The 13099-nt window shown below is 34.4% G+C and overlaps 3 protein-coding genes across 6 annotated transcripts; all 3 read right to left on the reverse strand.

The window, feature by feature from the left end:
* Positions 1 to 187: 187 nt before the first annotated feature.
* On the reverse strand, positions 188 to 2703 carry LOC105794940 (geranylgeranyl transferase type-2 subunit beta 1). 3 transcript variants are annotated; one of them, XM_052628586.1, is made up of 9 exons: positions 2432 to 2703; positions 2255 to 2308; positions 1995 to 2145; positions 1779 to 1885; positions 1447 to 1517; positions 1186 to 1334; positions 871 to 1004; positions 615 to 789; positions 188 to 511 (listed from the first exon to the last, which is right to left on the reverse strand). In XM_052628586.1, exons 2-9 carry the CDS (start codon positions 2306 to 2308, stop codon positions 417 to 419), a joined length of 936 nt encoding a protein of 311 aa, XP_052484546.1. In that variant the 5' UTR covers positions 2432 to 2703; the 3' UTR covers positions 188 to 416. The 3 variants fall into 3 exon arrangements, with proteins under 3 accessions (XP_052484546.1, XP_012479793.1, XP_052484547.1); XM_012624339.2 differs by having other exon boundaries at positions 1447 to 1513; positions 1769 to 1885; positions 2432 to 2701; XM_052628587.1 differs by having other exon boundaries at positions 1447 to 1513; positions 1769 to 1885; positions 1995 to 2160; positions 2432 to 2701.
* Positions 2704 to 4214: 1511 nt separating this feature from the next.
* LOC105795995 (uncharacterized) lies at positions 4215 to 5626 on the reverse strand. Its single transcript, XM_012625645.1, has 4 exons — positions 5512 to 5626; positions 5030 to 5436; positions 4658 to 4843; positions 4215 to 4550 (listed from the first exon to the last, which is right to left on the reverse strand). The coding sequence occupies exons 1-4, from the start codon at positions 5624 to 5626 to the stop codon at positions 4215 to 4217; spliced, it is 1044 nt and encodes a 347-aa protein (XP_012481099.1).
* A 1897-nt stretch (positions 5627 to 7523) lies between these two features.
* On the reverse strand, positions 7524 to 11088 carry LOC105794941 (BTB/POZ domain-containing protein At3g22104). Of its 2 annotated transcripts, none has more exons than XM_012624343.2 (3): positions 10339 to 11088; positions 8336 to 9442; positions 7524 to 8258 (listed from the first exon to the last, which is right to left on the reverse strand). In XM_012624343.2, exons 1-3 carry the CDS (start codon positions 10399 to 10401, stop codon positions 7800 to 7802), a joined length of 1629 nt encoding a protein of 542 aa, XP_012479797.1. In that variant the 5' UTR covers positions 10402 to 11088; the 3' UTR covers positions 7524 to 7799. The 2 variants fall into 2 exon arrangements, with proteins under 2 accessions (XP_012479797.1, XP_052484548.1); XM_052628588.1 differs by having other exon boundaries at positions 8336 to 9387; positions 10339 to 11085.
* Positions 11089 to 13099: the final 2011 nt, after the last annotated feature.

Here is a 13099-nt window from a genome sequence, read left to right on the forward strand (position 1 = left end):
ATTTTGACTAATGCCAATCTATATCGGTGTATATTGATCCATTATATGTAATTGAAATATTTTGGTACAACTCACCCCTAGCAGGAGCAGATTACTACCACACACAACTAACAAGCAACTCTTGTGATTCAAACCCACGATAGTGGGTATGAGATGAACACCCTCGACCAATGGCCAAACACCGGGGTTCGAAAGACAGTAGTACATCCACCTATACATTACTGATAAAATAGTTGTTATTACAGTGTCAAGAATCAGTAAGTTTGACAGTGAAAATTATGCAATCAGTCACAGAAGAAAATGTAATGACCATGGGCATGGATTCTCACAGTACAAAGTTCAATACATTTTGCCATTTAACAGGAGAAATGTCGAAAAGACATGGAACTGCTGAGAGGGACGAAAGGAAATACCAATTATCCACTAAAGAAAATTCTATTTACGACATCGACAGGTAATGCATAAGCTGGATCAATGGCTTTCAGTCCTGGATAATTGAGAAGTGAGAGTCCTACAACAATAGCGCGCATCATAAACGGAATTACGCATGTTAAATTCATGAAAACAAATAAATAAAACAATGGCCAACGAATGGGAAGAATGGCAGTAGATACCAGCAACTCCGAAATATGTATGGTAGACATCAACAGCATCATCAGGTCTATCTGAAATTCCACCATTTTCCACATCCTGACAGTCCAAGATGAACTTAACAAGCTTTTCCTTGTCTATCCAGTGAACTCTGTCAATCATGATCAAGCTAGATAGAACCCACCATGAGTAACAAACCTAAAAATGATTCGGCAACATCACGGTGAGAAGAGGCAACTAAGGATAAAGATTCTGTTTAAACTTCAATGAAGTACCCACATCAGGGAGTTTCTCAGGGCGGCCATTAAGACCTCCAGATTTGACTTGCCGCTCACATAACCACCACCCGAGAAGGTCCTTATCAACATAATGCAGAGATCCCGTAAGAGCAAGAGCTCCCACACAACAGAAAACTACAGTCATTATGCATAAATAATATCAACACATTTTCAACAAAGATTATCATTGTTGTTAAGAGTGCTGTATCTTAAGCTCATTGGTAAATAAACCTAAAACCATAAAAAATAAGCAATCTTCATTATGAGTATGTAAGTAAAAATGTACACGTCCAAATGATCAACGAGATTAACATACTTTGCCCTGCATGAGACTCCCCACCAGGTGTGCATCCAAAGCCACCATCTAGGTTTTTGCAACTCAGAATATAGCTAACAGCCTTCTCAACATTGATTTTATCCAGACAACATAATATTGAAAGGCAACAGATGGCAATATAAGAGAACCTAAACCAATCAAACCAATTTGGTAAAAAGACGATTTACATCTAAAAGTAATAAACCAGAAAATAAATTAGACAAAGATATAAAACAAATATAACTGCGGAAGAACATATACCGCGTATCCACCTCACCCCACATGTCGCCTGAAAAGGATCCATCTTCATTTTGCAACCCAGTAATATCTAACTTAGAGACTTGAGCAAAACAAGAAGTACATTAAGACACTATACTCTCATAAAGCCAACCTTAACCAGTCAACAAAATTAGGAACAGCATAAATCAAAGTTATGCAAATCATTTTAAAACAATTCTGAAAAATAGATAATCATAACATAATAATAGAACTCTCCAGTGAAGAGAATATAATTATAACAAAATAACATAAACTCCCCAACGATGAGCAAATAATTTCATCAAAAGAACACATGACAGGATACAAGTTGCAACCTTATCAATGTCAAGAACATCTAGCTTGTTGAATAGGGCAAGCACTTGTACAGCACTAAGCGTATACAGTATATGCGGATCATGCCCAATATTGCCAGAAAAACCACCTGTATGAGAAAGTACCATCAACCTCCTTTCCTATTATGATTTATGATCCAATTAACTTAAATATAAATTGTTTTTTATTTACACTGACACATGAGCTTTAGGAGATACCAGATTCGTGTTGGCACTTCAGGATCCATGAAATAACTTCATCTACATTAACAGAATCAAGTTTCCCCAGAAGGTCTAGGGCTGTTAATCCCCAATATGCACCATTCATTCTAAGATGGTCCATCACCACCGATTCAAAACTATCCTTGTTCTACCAGTAAACAACCTCAAAATCATAAACTTCACATAAACAAAAAATAAAAACTGGGATAGAAATGAACTTGAAATTGTAAATGAAAAACAAAAGTTAGATGAACTACCTTTTCAACAGCTAAGATGTACTTAACATGTTTGTCAACTGCCAGCTCCGCCATCTGCCATACGTTTTCCACAACATTCAAGAGTTTGAGAATACAGAGATTATAAATATTAAAATGAAAACCCAATGAAGATGCAGTTAAAATGTAACAAGTTTCTAAATAAAAACAAGAGTTTACCTCTCCGTTACACGGAATCGGCAGTTAGGGGTGCCGTATCGGTTTCGACACGGAATCCGACACTGGATATGGATCAGATCCGGCGAAAATCGACGGCCGCGGCGGTGGGAGAACTGAGAAGAAAAAACCAGGAGGAGGAGGAAAAGAAGCAAAAAGGGTTTACGAGAGTTCGGGGATTACAATTCCCAGATCCTAACACTGTTTGAGCCTTGTTAGGCCCAAAACGGTGGTTTCTTCACCAGTTGCAGTCCTCAAAATTTGACTTCCAAACTCCAATTCAATTAGACGTGATCCCGGGTCGGATGAGGTTGGGCTCGGTCTAAATATAATATTAATATATTTTACATTTATTTCGATGTGACCTAAAATATGAAATTAAAAATTTTACTCAAAGTTTGTTAATATTTGTAAAAAAATTAACTTAATCTCATTTTAGATCTGCGTATATTATTTTTTAATTTTTTTTAAAAAATATTTATATTATTTTATTTTAATATTTTTTATTTATTGAAATTTTTTATATAGACATCTTAATACTATTTTAATGTTTACATTAGAGTAATAATATATATTTAGTATAGGTTTATTTTTTTAATGTGTTATAAATTATATAATATATAAAAATAACATAATATAAAGTTTTATAAAATTAAAAACGGGTTATGCCAGACCAAGCTTAAGTCTTAAATGTTCAAGTCCAAGCCCGACCCGTATTTTAAACAAGCCTAATTTTTTTGCCCAAGCCTATTTTTCAAGCCTAATATTTTTACCCAAACCCTTCCAAATTTCGGATGAATAGCCTTGCCCGTGAACAAGTCTAGATATAATCCAGGGCAAACTTCACCCAATGTCACTAAGTTATTAGTAAGCTTACATTTGATCATTCAACTTCAAAAAGTCACAAAATGGCCACTGAATTATTCAAAAATGTTTATTTAAGTCACTGAGCTGTTAAATTTTTTTTAATCTAGCTAACGGGCTCCAAGTGACAATTCTACGATTGGCACAGTGGATCACTACCCATCGACAAGTAAAACATGCTTTAGATCCAAATGGATATGATGGTTATGTGAGAGATCGAAGCAGAAAACTATTTGGATTTTGGTTCATAAATTCGTGACATTCAAAGCTATTTCATGAAAAAAAACTAAATTGTAAAAAAGAAGAGGAATGAGAGCTTTCAAATGGTGCAGGCGGGGCAAACAATAAAGGCCATTCAGTAGCAATTTTGACATTCCAATAACTTAAATAAAAACTTTTGAATAGTTTAACAATCATTTTGTAATTTTTTAAAGTTGAGTGATTAAAATATAAACTTACAATAGTTTAATATAAGTAAAGTTTACACAAACGTAAAACTAATTAATATATAATCTAAACAAGAAATAACATAAAAAAATATAATGGAATTTATTTATATAATTTAAATTATTAAAATATAAACATTTACAAATAATTTATATAATTAGGATAAAAATAAAACATGAAATAAATATAAAATAAGAATTGAATAGAACAACAATTGTTTTTTTACAATGGCACCAACTTTGTGAAGTTTTCTTTTATAAGAAAGGAAGATTGGAATTCAATTATTTGACTTGAAGAATACTCCCTATTTTTATTTTTTTGTAAATAAAGGTAGTAGAAACTATTACAAACAACTTATTTAGTTCTAGTCAGTATTAGTTTTCTTTTTAAGTGCGATCAACGTGTTATTTTTGTATTTTATGAAATTATTTTTTTAGTAAATAAAAAAACAACAATAGCAAGACAAAAGTGTACTCTAATTCAAACCAAACAGATTGGACTCCACCATAAGCAGCTCCCTAATCGACAGCCGGGGATCCTCCATCAAATTAAATCTCATCAACTTCGGACTTACAAATTTTATCAATTGCTCTGCCACTGTATTCTGGGCCCGAGGAATATGTCTCACACAAACTTCCCAAGGACGAATAAGCATACTATGTAACAACCTCAGTGTCGTTATCCTCCTATCCACGGCACCTCCAGCAATAATGGTTTCAACCAACAAGCCATTGTCACACTCCAACTCCAACTTTCGGAACCTTTTATCCGATGCCAAACAAAACCCTTCAAGCATTTCCCTTCCTTCCACCTGAAATATAGTACCCTCTCCAATTGTCATTGTAAAACCACATTGCAGTCCTCATTACCATCTCTAATAACACCTCCAATAAAGACAAAATTCCTTAGCGAGAATACTGCACCATCAATATTAAGTTTAATGTAACCCTCCTCAAGACGTGACCAGTGTGAAGCTATTGCCCTTGGATGAGAAAAAGGCGGCTCGAGTCTCGAAGATAAAACACTCCACATCCAACTTGTGCCTTTATCCACAAGTTCTTGCACACAACTGTGACCATCCGAGAAAACAAACAAATTCTGATTCTTCCAAAGTACCCAAAAAATAATAAAGAAGAAAGAGTTCCAAAGGATCCCATCATCAAAGCAAGTAGTTACATTTTCTAAATTCCATTTCAGCCAATCCTCAAGAGAAAGAGAAAAGAAAATTACTTAGCTCTGACGTGGTACTAACGTCATCCAAACTGCACGTGGAAAGGAGCAATCCCTTACCGCACGGAGACTCGTCTCAACCCCACATCCACATCGTAGACAATGGCTATTAGTAGTAATATGTATTCTCAATATTTCCCCATTAGTCAGGATCCTATTTTGCCAAAGGAGCCACAGAAAAACCCTTACTCGTTGGGGCGTCTTGGCCTTCCAAACTAGATTCCATTGAATAGACGAGTCAGTAGAATCAACTTGGTACAAATTCTTAAATGTTTCCTTGGATGAAAACTTATCACTTGCCTTCCACTTCCAAATAAATTGATCTAGCACACTTAATGACGACGAAATAATCATCGTTGCAATATAAGTCAAAATCCAATGAGGGAGCCATCTCCTCAATCGCACCCAATCCCAATCTCCTGCATTGTCTACAACATCACAAACACGTAACGTATCGACTGGCTGTCCTGTACCAATTTAGAAATCTCTAAGTGATCTATGCAATCTTAGCCAAATGTCATTCCAAAAATTAATCATTCTACCATCATCAATAGTCCATATGACATTATTTAGAACCTCAGGCCAAACCTTCGACAAGGACCTGCAAACAAAAGAACAATTGGTCCGTGTAATAAACGACGGTAGAACCCCATCCATCATCCTATACTTTTTTTGCAGAATGCGAACCCAAAACGCCTCTGTATTAGTCAACAATTGGTAGTCAAGTTTGAGGAGAAAAACTTTATTCTAATCATCTAAATTCCGCAATCCAAGGCCCCTTCTCTCAACAAACCGACAACAATCTTCCCAAGCTAAAAGTGTCGATTTATGTTCTAACAAAGAAGATCCTTAAATAAAGTTCCAAGTGTGCTTCTCAAGTTCTCAACATATAGAAACAAGCAAGTGAATGGTGCCCATAAAATAATTGGGTATAGCTAACAAAATAGATTTAGCCCATAAAATAATTTTGTTAATTTGACGCTCACTTTCTTTCTTTTTTGAACATAATTCTCACGTTCTTTATTTGATGAAAATTCACGATATAAAATCTATGGTAAGCTTACAACAATTATCTCTCTATAGTAACATATTATTATAGGTGTCTAACAGTCACCTCTATAATATGTAAAATATAAGCGAACAAATGGGGCTATTATAGAAAAGATTAACTATAGTTAATTAGGTCCAAAACATTTTTTTACCCGGCTTTGATTTTTAATATTAAAAGAAAAATATTTTAAACTAATTTGCATTTAAAGTTGGCGTGAATTTGATGAGAATAGTTAATTAAATAAAAATATTTAATTTTTTAAAGTACAAACTTAATCTTTTGAAAACTTTAATTATTCTTTTAAATTCTATATTAATGTTAAAATGTACATCTACAAAAAATTAAAATAAGAGCCTAAAATTCAAAATATTTTCACTTCTAACATGACTTTTATGGCTAAAATCATAAATTAGAGATTTATTTAATTACAAGAATTATATAAGGGCTACTTTAGACAAAGAGTGGTAATTTAAGGAGTTTTTAGTATATTTTACCTTTTTCACAAACGAGACCCCTTCAACTTAATTATAATCAAGAAACACCTAAAGGAAAGCTTTATTTATATAATGACTTAACAAAATCTACTCATTTAAGAACTTAATTAAGTTATGATCTAAGCTTTGTTGCTTCCAATAAATGTCTTTTCCGACTTTAGCGTGACAAGTAATCCAATGAACTACGTTGATAAACTGGTATGTACACACACAACAAGCAAGTGTCCTCTCTGAAGATTTTATTTACTGTCTAAAATGAAATGGCATCGAAAGTTGGAAGAAGAGTGGCGTTTAAGCAAAATAATCCCTTCTCTGCTTCATATTTTCTTGGTTCTAATTACAACTCATTTTCTTCCAGAGAGACATACTTTGACCTAAGTATTAAATGCAGGTCCTCAATCTTTTCTATATATTTTGCGACTAATTAAACTTCAAGGCAGTGTCGGTCACTTGTGTTGAAGATGCCTCTAGGTGTTGTTGTTCGGCTTAGTCCCACATCGAATACGTGGTTTTAATAGTGCATTGACTGCCGATTCAACCTGCAGATGATCTACCAAGAAGAGTGAGAGCGAGCGGCTACTTTTATCTAAATTACACGGCATTGGCATCTTCACGCCCTTTTGTCGGTTCATTGTTTGAGTGGATCATGTGGCTTTTGCTATGTATTAAAATTTTAATGTTGAATCTATTTTTATCCTAACTCTTTTCTTAATCTTTGTTGTTTTGAGACGAGAGGAGGTGCATGCATGTACTGTCACATTGCATGTTCCACCCTCATCAAAGTCAACTGTTAAAACTTACCTTTCTCGGAATCTAAGGAGAGATGTTAAATTTTTTTTGGCACCATTAGTTGACTCATTCTCGACAAACACAAATTCATTGCCAATAATGTTTTAAAAAGACATGCATCACTTCAAGTTTACTAAAATTTACAGTCGGGTCCCATAAACTCGAGCTCTTCTCCTACTAATGTAGTTGTTGTCTTGTTGATGAAGATGCTCACATTGGGTGTTGGAAAAGATTATGGCCTATTTGCCAGCTTGCATTACGATTTGCCACAGTGTGTGAGAGTGACTGTGGAAAAAGACCCAACCTTGGAGACATACCAAACATATAACAAGTTTTTTCTCTTTTTCAATAGCTGTACAAACCAAGATCTCATTCTCCAATGACATATCTTAATATATGCAGAAAAGAAAGAAAAAAAGAACTGTAATCATACCTCAATGCTATACATGCACAAGGAAATAATTTTAAGTGATACAAACATTATGCAAGTTTTGTTTCATGAACAAAGCCTGGGCAAGGATCTTGCAGTGCTATGAGTTGTTGGTGTTTTGGATTTCATGAGTTTGGCCATCTGGGCCTGCATTTTCTTGCAGAGTTTCTCCAGTTCAATCACCCTCCATTGCATCCCTTGTAAATGAGCTCTGAGGTTCTCGTTGTCGCCCGATATGTCTAATCTCCCTGAATAAAGAACAATTTGTTCACTGCCTTCACCTTTCTTTGCCTTGGCTCGGGCTTCATTGAGTTTACAAGGGGAATCCATGTCGGATTTACTGTTCTTAGTGCCCTGCAATAAGTTCTTAAGCTTCAATTGCTGGGAAAAAAGAGCTTCTACCGAGCTTTTTGAAGGAAATTTCGCATTCTGGGAAAGGTGTACGCAAGCATCCGAAGAGAGCTTCTCATAGTTCAGTGCGCAACAGATCTTCAGTTTTTCTTCTTCTGACAACCCTGCATGCACCTATTAAAACCATGTTTAGTGCAAATGCATCAGATATGATAGTGGAGTAACTTGTATGAAAAAGATCAAAGTACTACCTCCAGATAAACGTGGATTGCGTGGTATAATTCATCCCAACAGTCCCTAGCAGAATCCGGCAAGGCCACCACCAATGCTAGAAACTTCGAAAATCTTAAAAAAGGATCCGGAGCTACTTCTGCAATATACAGATCCATCAAGCTAGCAACCTTCTTCATTCGTGTTGGTGATAATCGCCAGCCTCCTTCACGTAGAAATGCTTTCAGAAATCTAAGAACAAGGTTCACATCATATAAACAACTTGTTCCATATGGAGATGGGATGAGCAGGTTGTCTAATGTTGCTTGATCCATTTGAGAACCTATCATACACTCCAACTTGTTCCTGCTACTTTTGCTTATGTTCAAATTCAGCACCACACGAAGAACCCCGAACAAACTCTTGCATGAAATGCAACTCGGATCAAGAGTGTAAAGCCCATCGATCACGATCTCTAGAACTTGGCGTTTCTCATCAGATGAAGCGGTGAAGAACTTTGACTTCTGGTAATACAAGAGGAACCGACTGATGATCACTTGATTGTACTTACGAGAGACCATAGATTTTACCAGCATTTCAACCAAATTGGGACTCAGAACAGAAAGGTCTTCGAACCACCAATTTGCTCGAGAGAAGCTGTTCTTCAAACTCTCGGTACTTCTAGTATCGCAGGAAAGCCGTAACCCCGAGCTATCCGGAGACGAAGTAGACGCACAAGGACTCACTTCACCAGTGATAGCCAACCTCCCAACAATTGAATCCAAGCATTTTTCAAGAATACCTGAAGAAGTTGCAACCTGCTGCATTTCCTGGCAATGCTTCAAAGCAACCAAAAGATCAGGCCAAGTCCAGTACCCGAGTTCTTCAATGCATTTCTTGGTTTTTTCTAACAGATTACAGTTTCCTGACACAGATTTGCTCATCTCCATGAATTCAGCAGCAGAATATAACAAGGAAATGTTTGAAGGATTTATATCAATTTCTCCTTTGTTATAACAAAACCTTGATATAAGCTCAAAATTCTCAGCTCCTCCAGGAAAGTCATTAAATATCACTTTATTTCTGTTGGCACCTGTGGATTTACCAAACAATTTGCTTAACCTGCCTGAGAATGAACATATAATTTTCTGCCAATAACCAGACAAGAATATTAGATGACAAAACAAATAATTAACCAAAACTTAAATACTCTAGCAGGGTTAAAATCTAGAATGTCTTTTGTCCAAGGAATGAGAATTGCAGAGAAAAGTGAGAGGATGGAACACAAAACAGGACAAATTAGAGAATTATTGTAAAAACAGTCCCCCAATCACTTTCCTGTAAGAATCTTGCAGGGCTAAACCAAGAGAACATAAAAAAAGGAAGAGAGCTGAGAGGTCATTATTTAAGTAATAAATTAAGTAAAGGAAGAGAGCTGAGAGGTCATTATTTAAGTAATAAATTAAGTGATGGGGTAATAAATTGCAAAGATGTGAACTAATCATCCCAGTAATGAAGGGAAATGAACAGTAATGAATGCCAATGGAAGCAATCCTTAAGTTCAACTCAAAAACTGGTGAATAAAAACAAAATTTGAGACATGAAACATTAAAGCACCCTAACAACAGCAATAAATGAAAAGGGGGAGGGGGGCAAGGTGAAAGAAAAGAGAACAGAAAGCCCTACACACTTTTGGACTAAAATGGAGAGAACATGGTGATTCTCTAGAAAGAAGAACAAGAGCTAAATGAACTTGTGACCCACATCTTTGCAGTGTAGGTAGGGAATTAAATGTTTAGAATGAAAAATTCTAGAGAGTAAAATTTACAAGAGAATGTGACAATAAATTCCACATTTCTCACAGTGCCAAAATCTTGGACACACAAAACAAAAGCATGCCTATAACCTATGCAAAATCTCAAACACTATATGTTCATAATAACAACTTTTTTTTTTTGGCATTTTGAAGAGAAAGCTAGAAACCCTAAAAGAAAAGGTGTTCCTTTTTACCATAAAAGAAAGAACTTTATAAGAACATAATTACCTTGTCTAGTAGGAAAGTCTCCTCTCCATTGATATCTGCTTCAAGATCACAGCAAACTGCCATAACCCAGAATAAACAAAACTCACCTCAAATCAAGAGATTTTTTTGTTTTTGGAACTTGTATCAGAAAATCACCGAAAAGAAAAAAACTTTTTTCACCACCCAACAAGACAAAGCCAAAAGGGAAGTGAGGAGAAGCACAGAAAAAGTCACAGAACCATATATAAGAATTCTTTAGATGAGGAAGAAGACAAATAGAAACCAGCGATTATACAGACTAAATTATCCAAAAAGAAAAGATTCCATAGTCAATGAACTGACTTTGGTTCAGCAAAATGAGGGAGTAGTAATAGAGAAAACTAAAAAAGGAGTGCAACACCAAGAAGCGACAGTCACAGTGTGTGTGTGTAAAGACAAAGAAGAGATATTAGAATATCATAAGGCCAGTAGTAATTTAACCAGAGAAAATAGAAGACACAGAGAGAGAGAGCGGGAGGGAGACTATAAACTATAAACAGTTGTCGTGTGACCACTAACCTCAACCTGACATTCTTGCTAAAAGAAAGTACTTTTGTATGTAATAATATAGTGATAATTTCTTTGATTTAAAATATTAAAAAAGTGGGAATAATTGTATATATTATACTAAAAAACAGTGAGTTTTCTTGGGGAGAGGGGAGGAGGACCCTCTTATAAAGCTTCGAACCCAAGCTTTTTCGTTGGCTTTTCCTTGTCTCTCGTCCCATTTTCCTCGTTGCCAGTCTCTCTAGACCCGTGCACCCCCCACCACCCAATTTCATACTTAAATATTTTTTATATTTCTTTTATATAATTAAGCTATCATTGATATGCTAACCCTCTCACGAGTTAAGAGATATTCTTACATTTTCAATCTAATCATAGCCCTTAACTCCCTCGAAAAGGTGATTATGGATTGAGTGATCCAGCCCGGCCCGACGACCCACTTAAAATATGGGAGAATTCATGTAAAAATATAAGTCTAAAATATAGATTTGGACAAAAAATGAGACCCGTTTAGAAAATAGACCGGGCCTTAGGTAAAAATTTTTTTGTCCGAGCCAGGCCAGGCCCAAATATATAATAAATATTTATTTTTTATTTTTAAATTACATTTCTCATTTCCCATTAGACATTTAGTATTTATATAATAAATATATATAATAAATATTTTTTATTTTTTATTTTAAAGTATTTTTAAAATACTTTTTTTTATTTTTTATTTTTAAAATACATTTCTGAATATAATAAATTGTTGCAAAAAGGACGATGAGGATGATGTTTCTTCGGTTGCTTTTTAGGACACTTCCTTTCTAATTGTTGAAAATTTATTTTAGCTTACAATTTATATTTTGTTATAAAATTAAATATGTTATTGGTTAATGTATAGATATTTTAGTTGGTTGATTATATTTTGTAGGTTTTTTATACAATTTTGGTGTTTACTAAAAAAACGGGACGGGTCGGACCGGGTTGGGCTTAGGAATTTTTTCTCAGGCTGGGCCTGGACAAAATTTCAGGCCCATATTTTGGGCCAGGCCAGGCCCGGTCTTAGAATGCTGGCCGAAAATTTTTTTGGGCTCGGCCCATGATCACCTCTACTCCCTCGCATATTTTTTAAGGGATAAAATGTGCTTATAGTCCCTGTACTTTTCAAAAATTAAGAATTTAGTTATTATACTTCTATTTCTAGAAATATAGTCTCTCTACTTTTGAAATTTTAAAATTCAGTTTCAATAGTTAACACTATTAATTTTTTTAGTTAAATTTGTTGTGACATTTTGAAATTAAAAACTACTCACTCGTGACCATGTAATTAAAAAAGATATTGTAATTAACCTACACTTAACAAAAAAATTAATAGTTGGACCTAAATTTTGAAATTTTAAAAAGAGGGACTAAATTCCTAAAATACAAGTACAAGGACTAAGTTCTTAATTTTGAAAATTACAAGGATTATGGACATATTTTAACCTTTTAAATATGCGATAAGTCCTTGTACATTTTGTAAAATTGAAATTTAGTTCATTTTAATTGTTAACACTATTAAAATTATTTTGTAAAATTGAAATTTAGTTCATTTTAATTGTTAACACTATTAAAATTATTTTCTTAAATTTAGATTCATTACAATATTCCTTTTTTCAGTTACATTAACACCAAGTGAGTATTTTTTATTTATTCCAAAATGTTACACTAACTGTAATACCCCTCACCCAGATTGAATCGATATATCACGAGCAAGGGATATGGACACTAAGATTACTTAACTTGAACATCAATTTCAAAACTTCATTTTAACATATTTGAACCCATTTGAAGCTATTCAAGTCATTTTTAGGCTTCCTTTAAATTTTGGTTGCAAACTGATACAATTTAGGATCTTTTCAAGTCAAAACAAGGTAAACAGGGTCAAGGTCACGACATTAGAAACAAGCATCGCGACACTGAAGGCATAATACTCCAATGGCATCCAAATTCACAACACTAAGACCAAAATTTGTCCAACGTTGCAACATTGGCTAGTGAATGTCACAATACTAAGGATAGATTTTCCAAAGCATGTTTAAAATATCTAAAACTAATTCTAAACTATCATCAATCATTCCATAAGACTTCTAAACCTTATGAAACATAAAACACCATCAAAATATCATGTAATTCAACATATGTCTCCATCAAAGCTTGACTAAGTTCTTAGGGCTAACAAAATATTCAAGATTCAAGAAGTACTTTCAATAGT

This window comes from Gossypium raimondii, chromosome 3 (assembly GCF_025698545.1).
Source record: "Gossypium raimondii isolate GPD5lz chromosome 3, ASM2569854v1, whole genome shotgun sequence".
NCBI lineage: Eukaryota > Viridiplantae > Streptophyta > Magnoliopsida > Malvales > Malvaceae > Gossypium > Gossypium raimondii.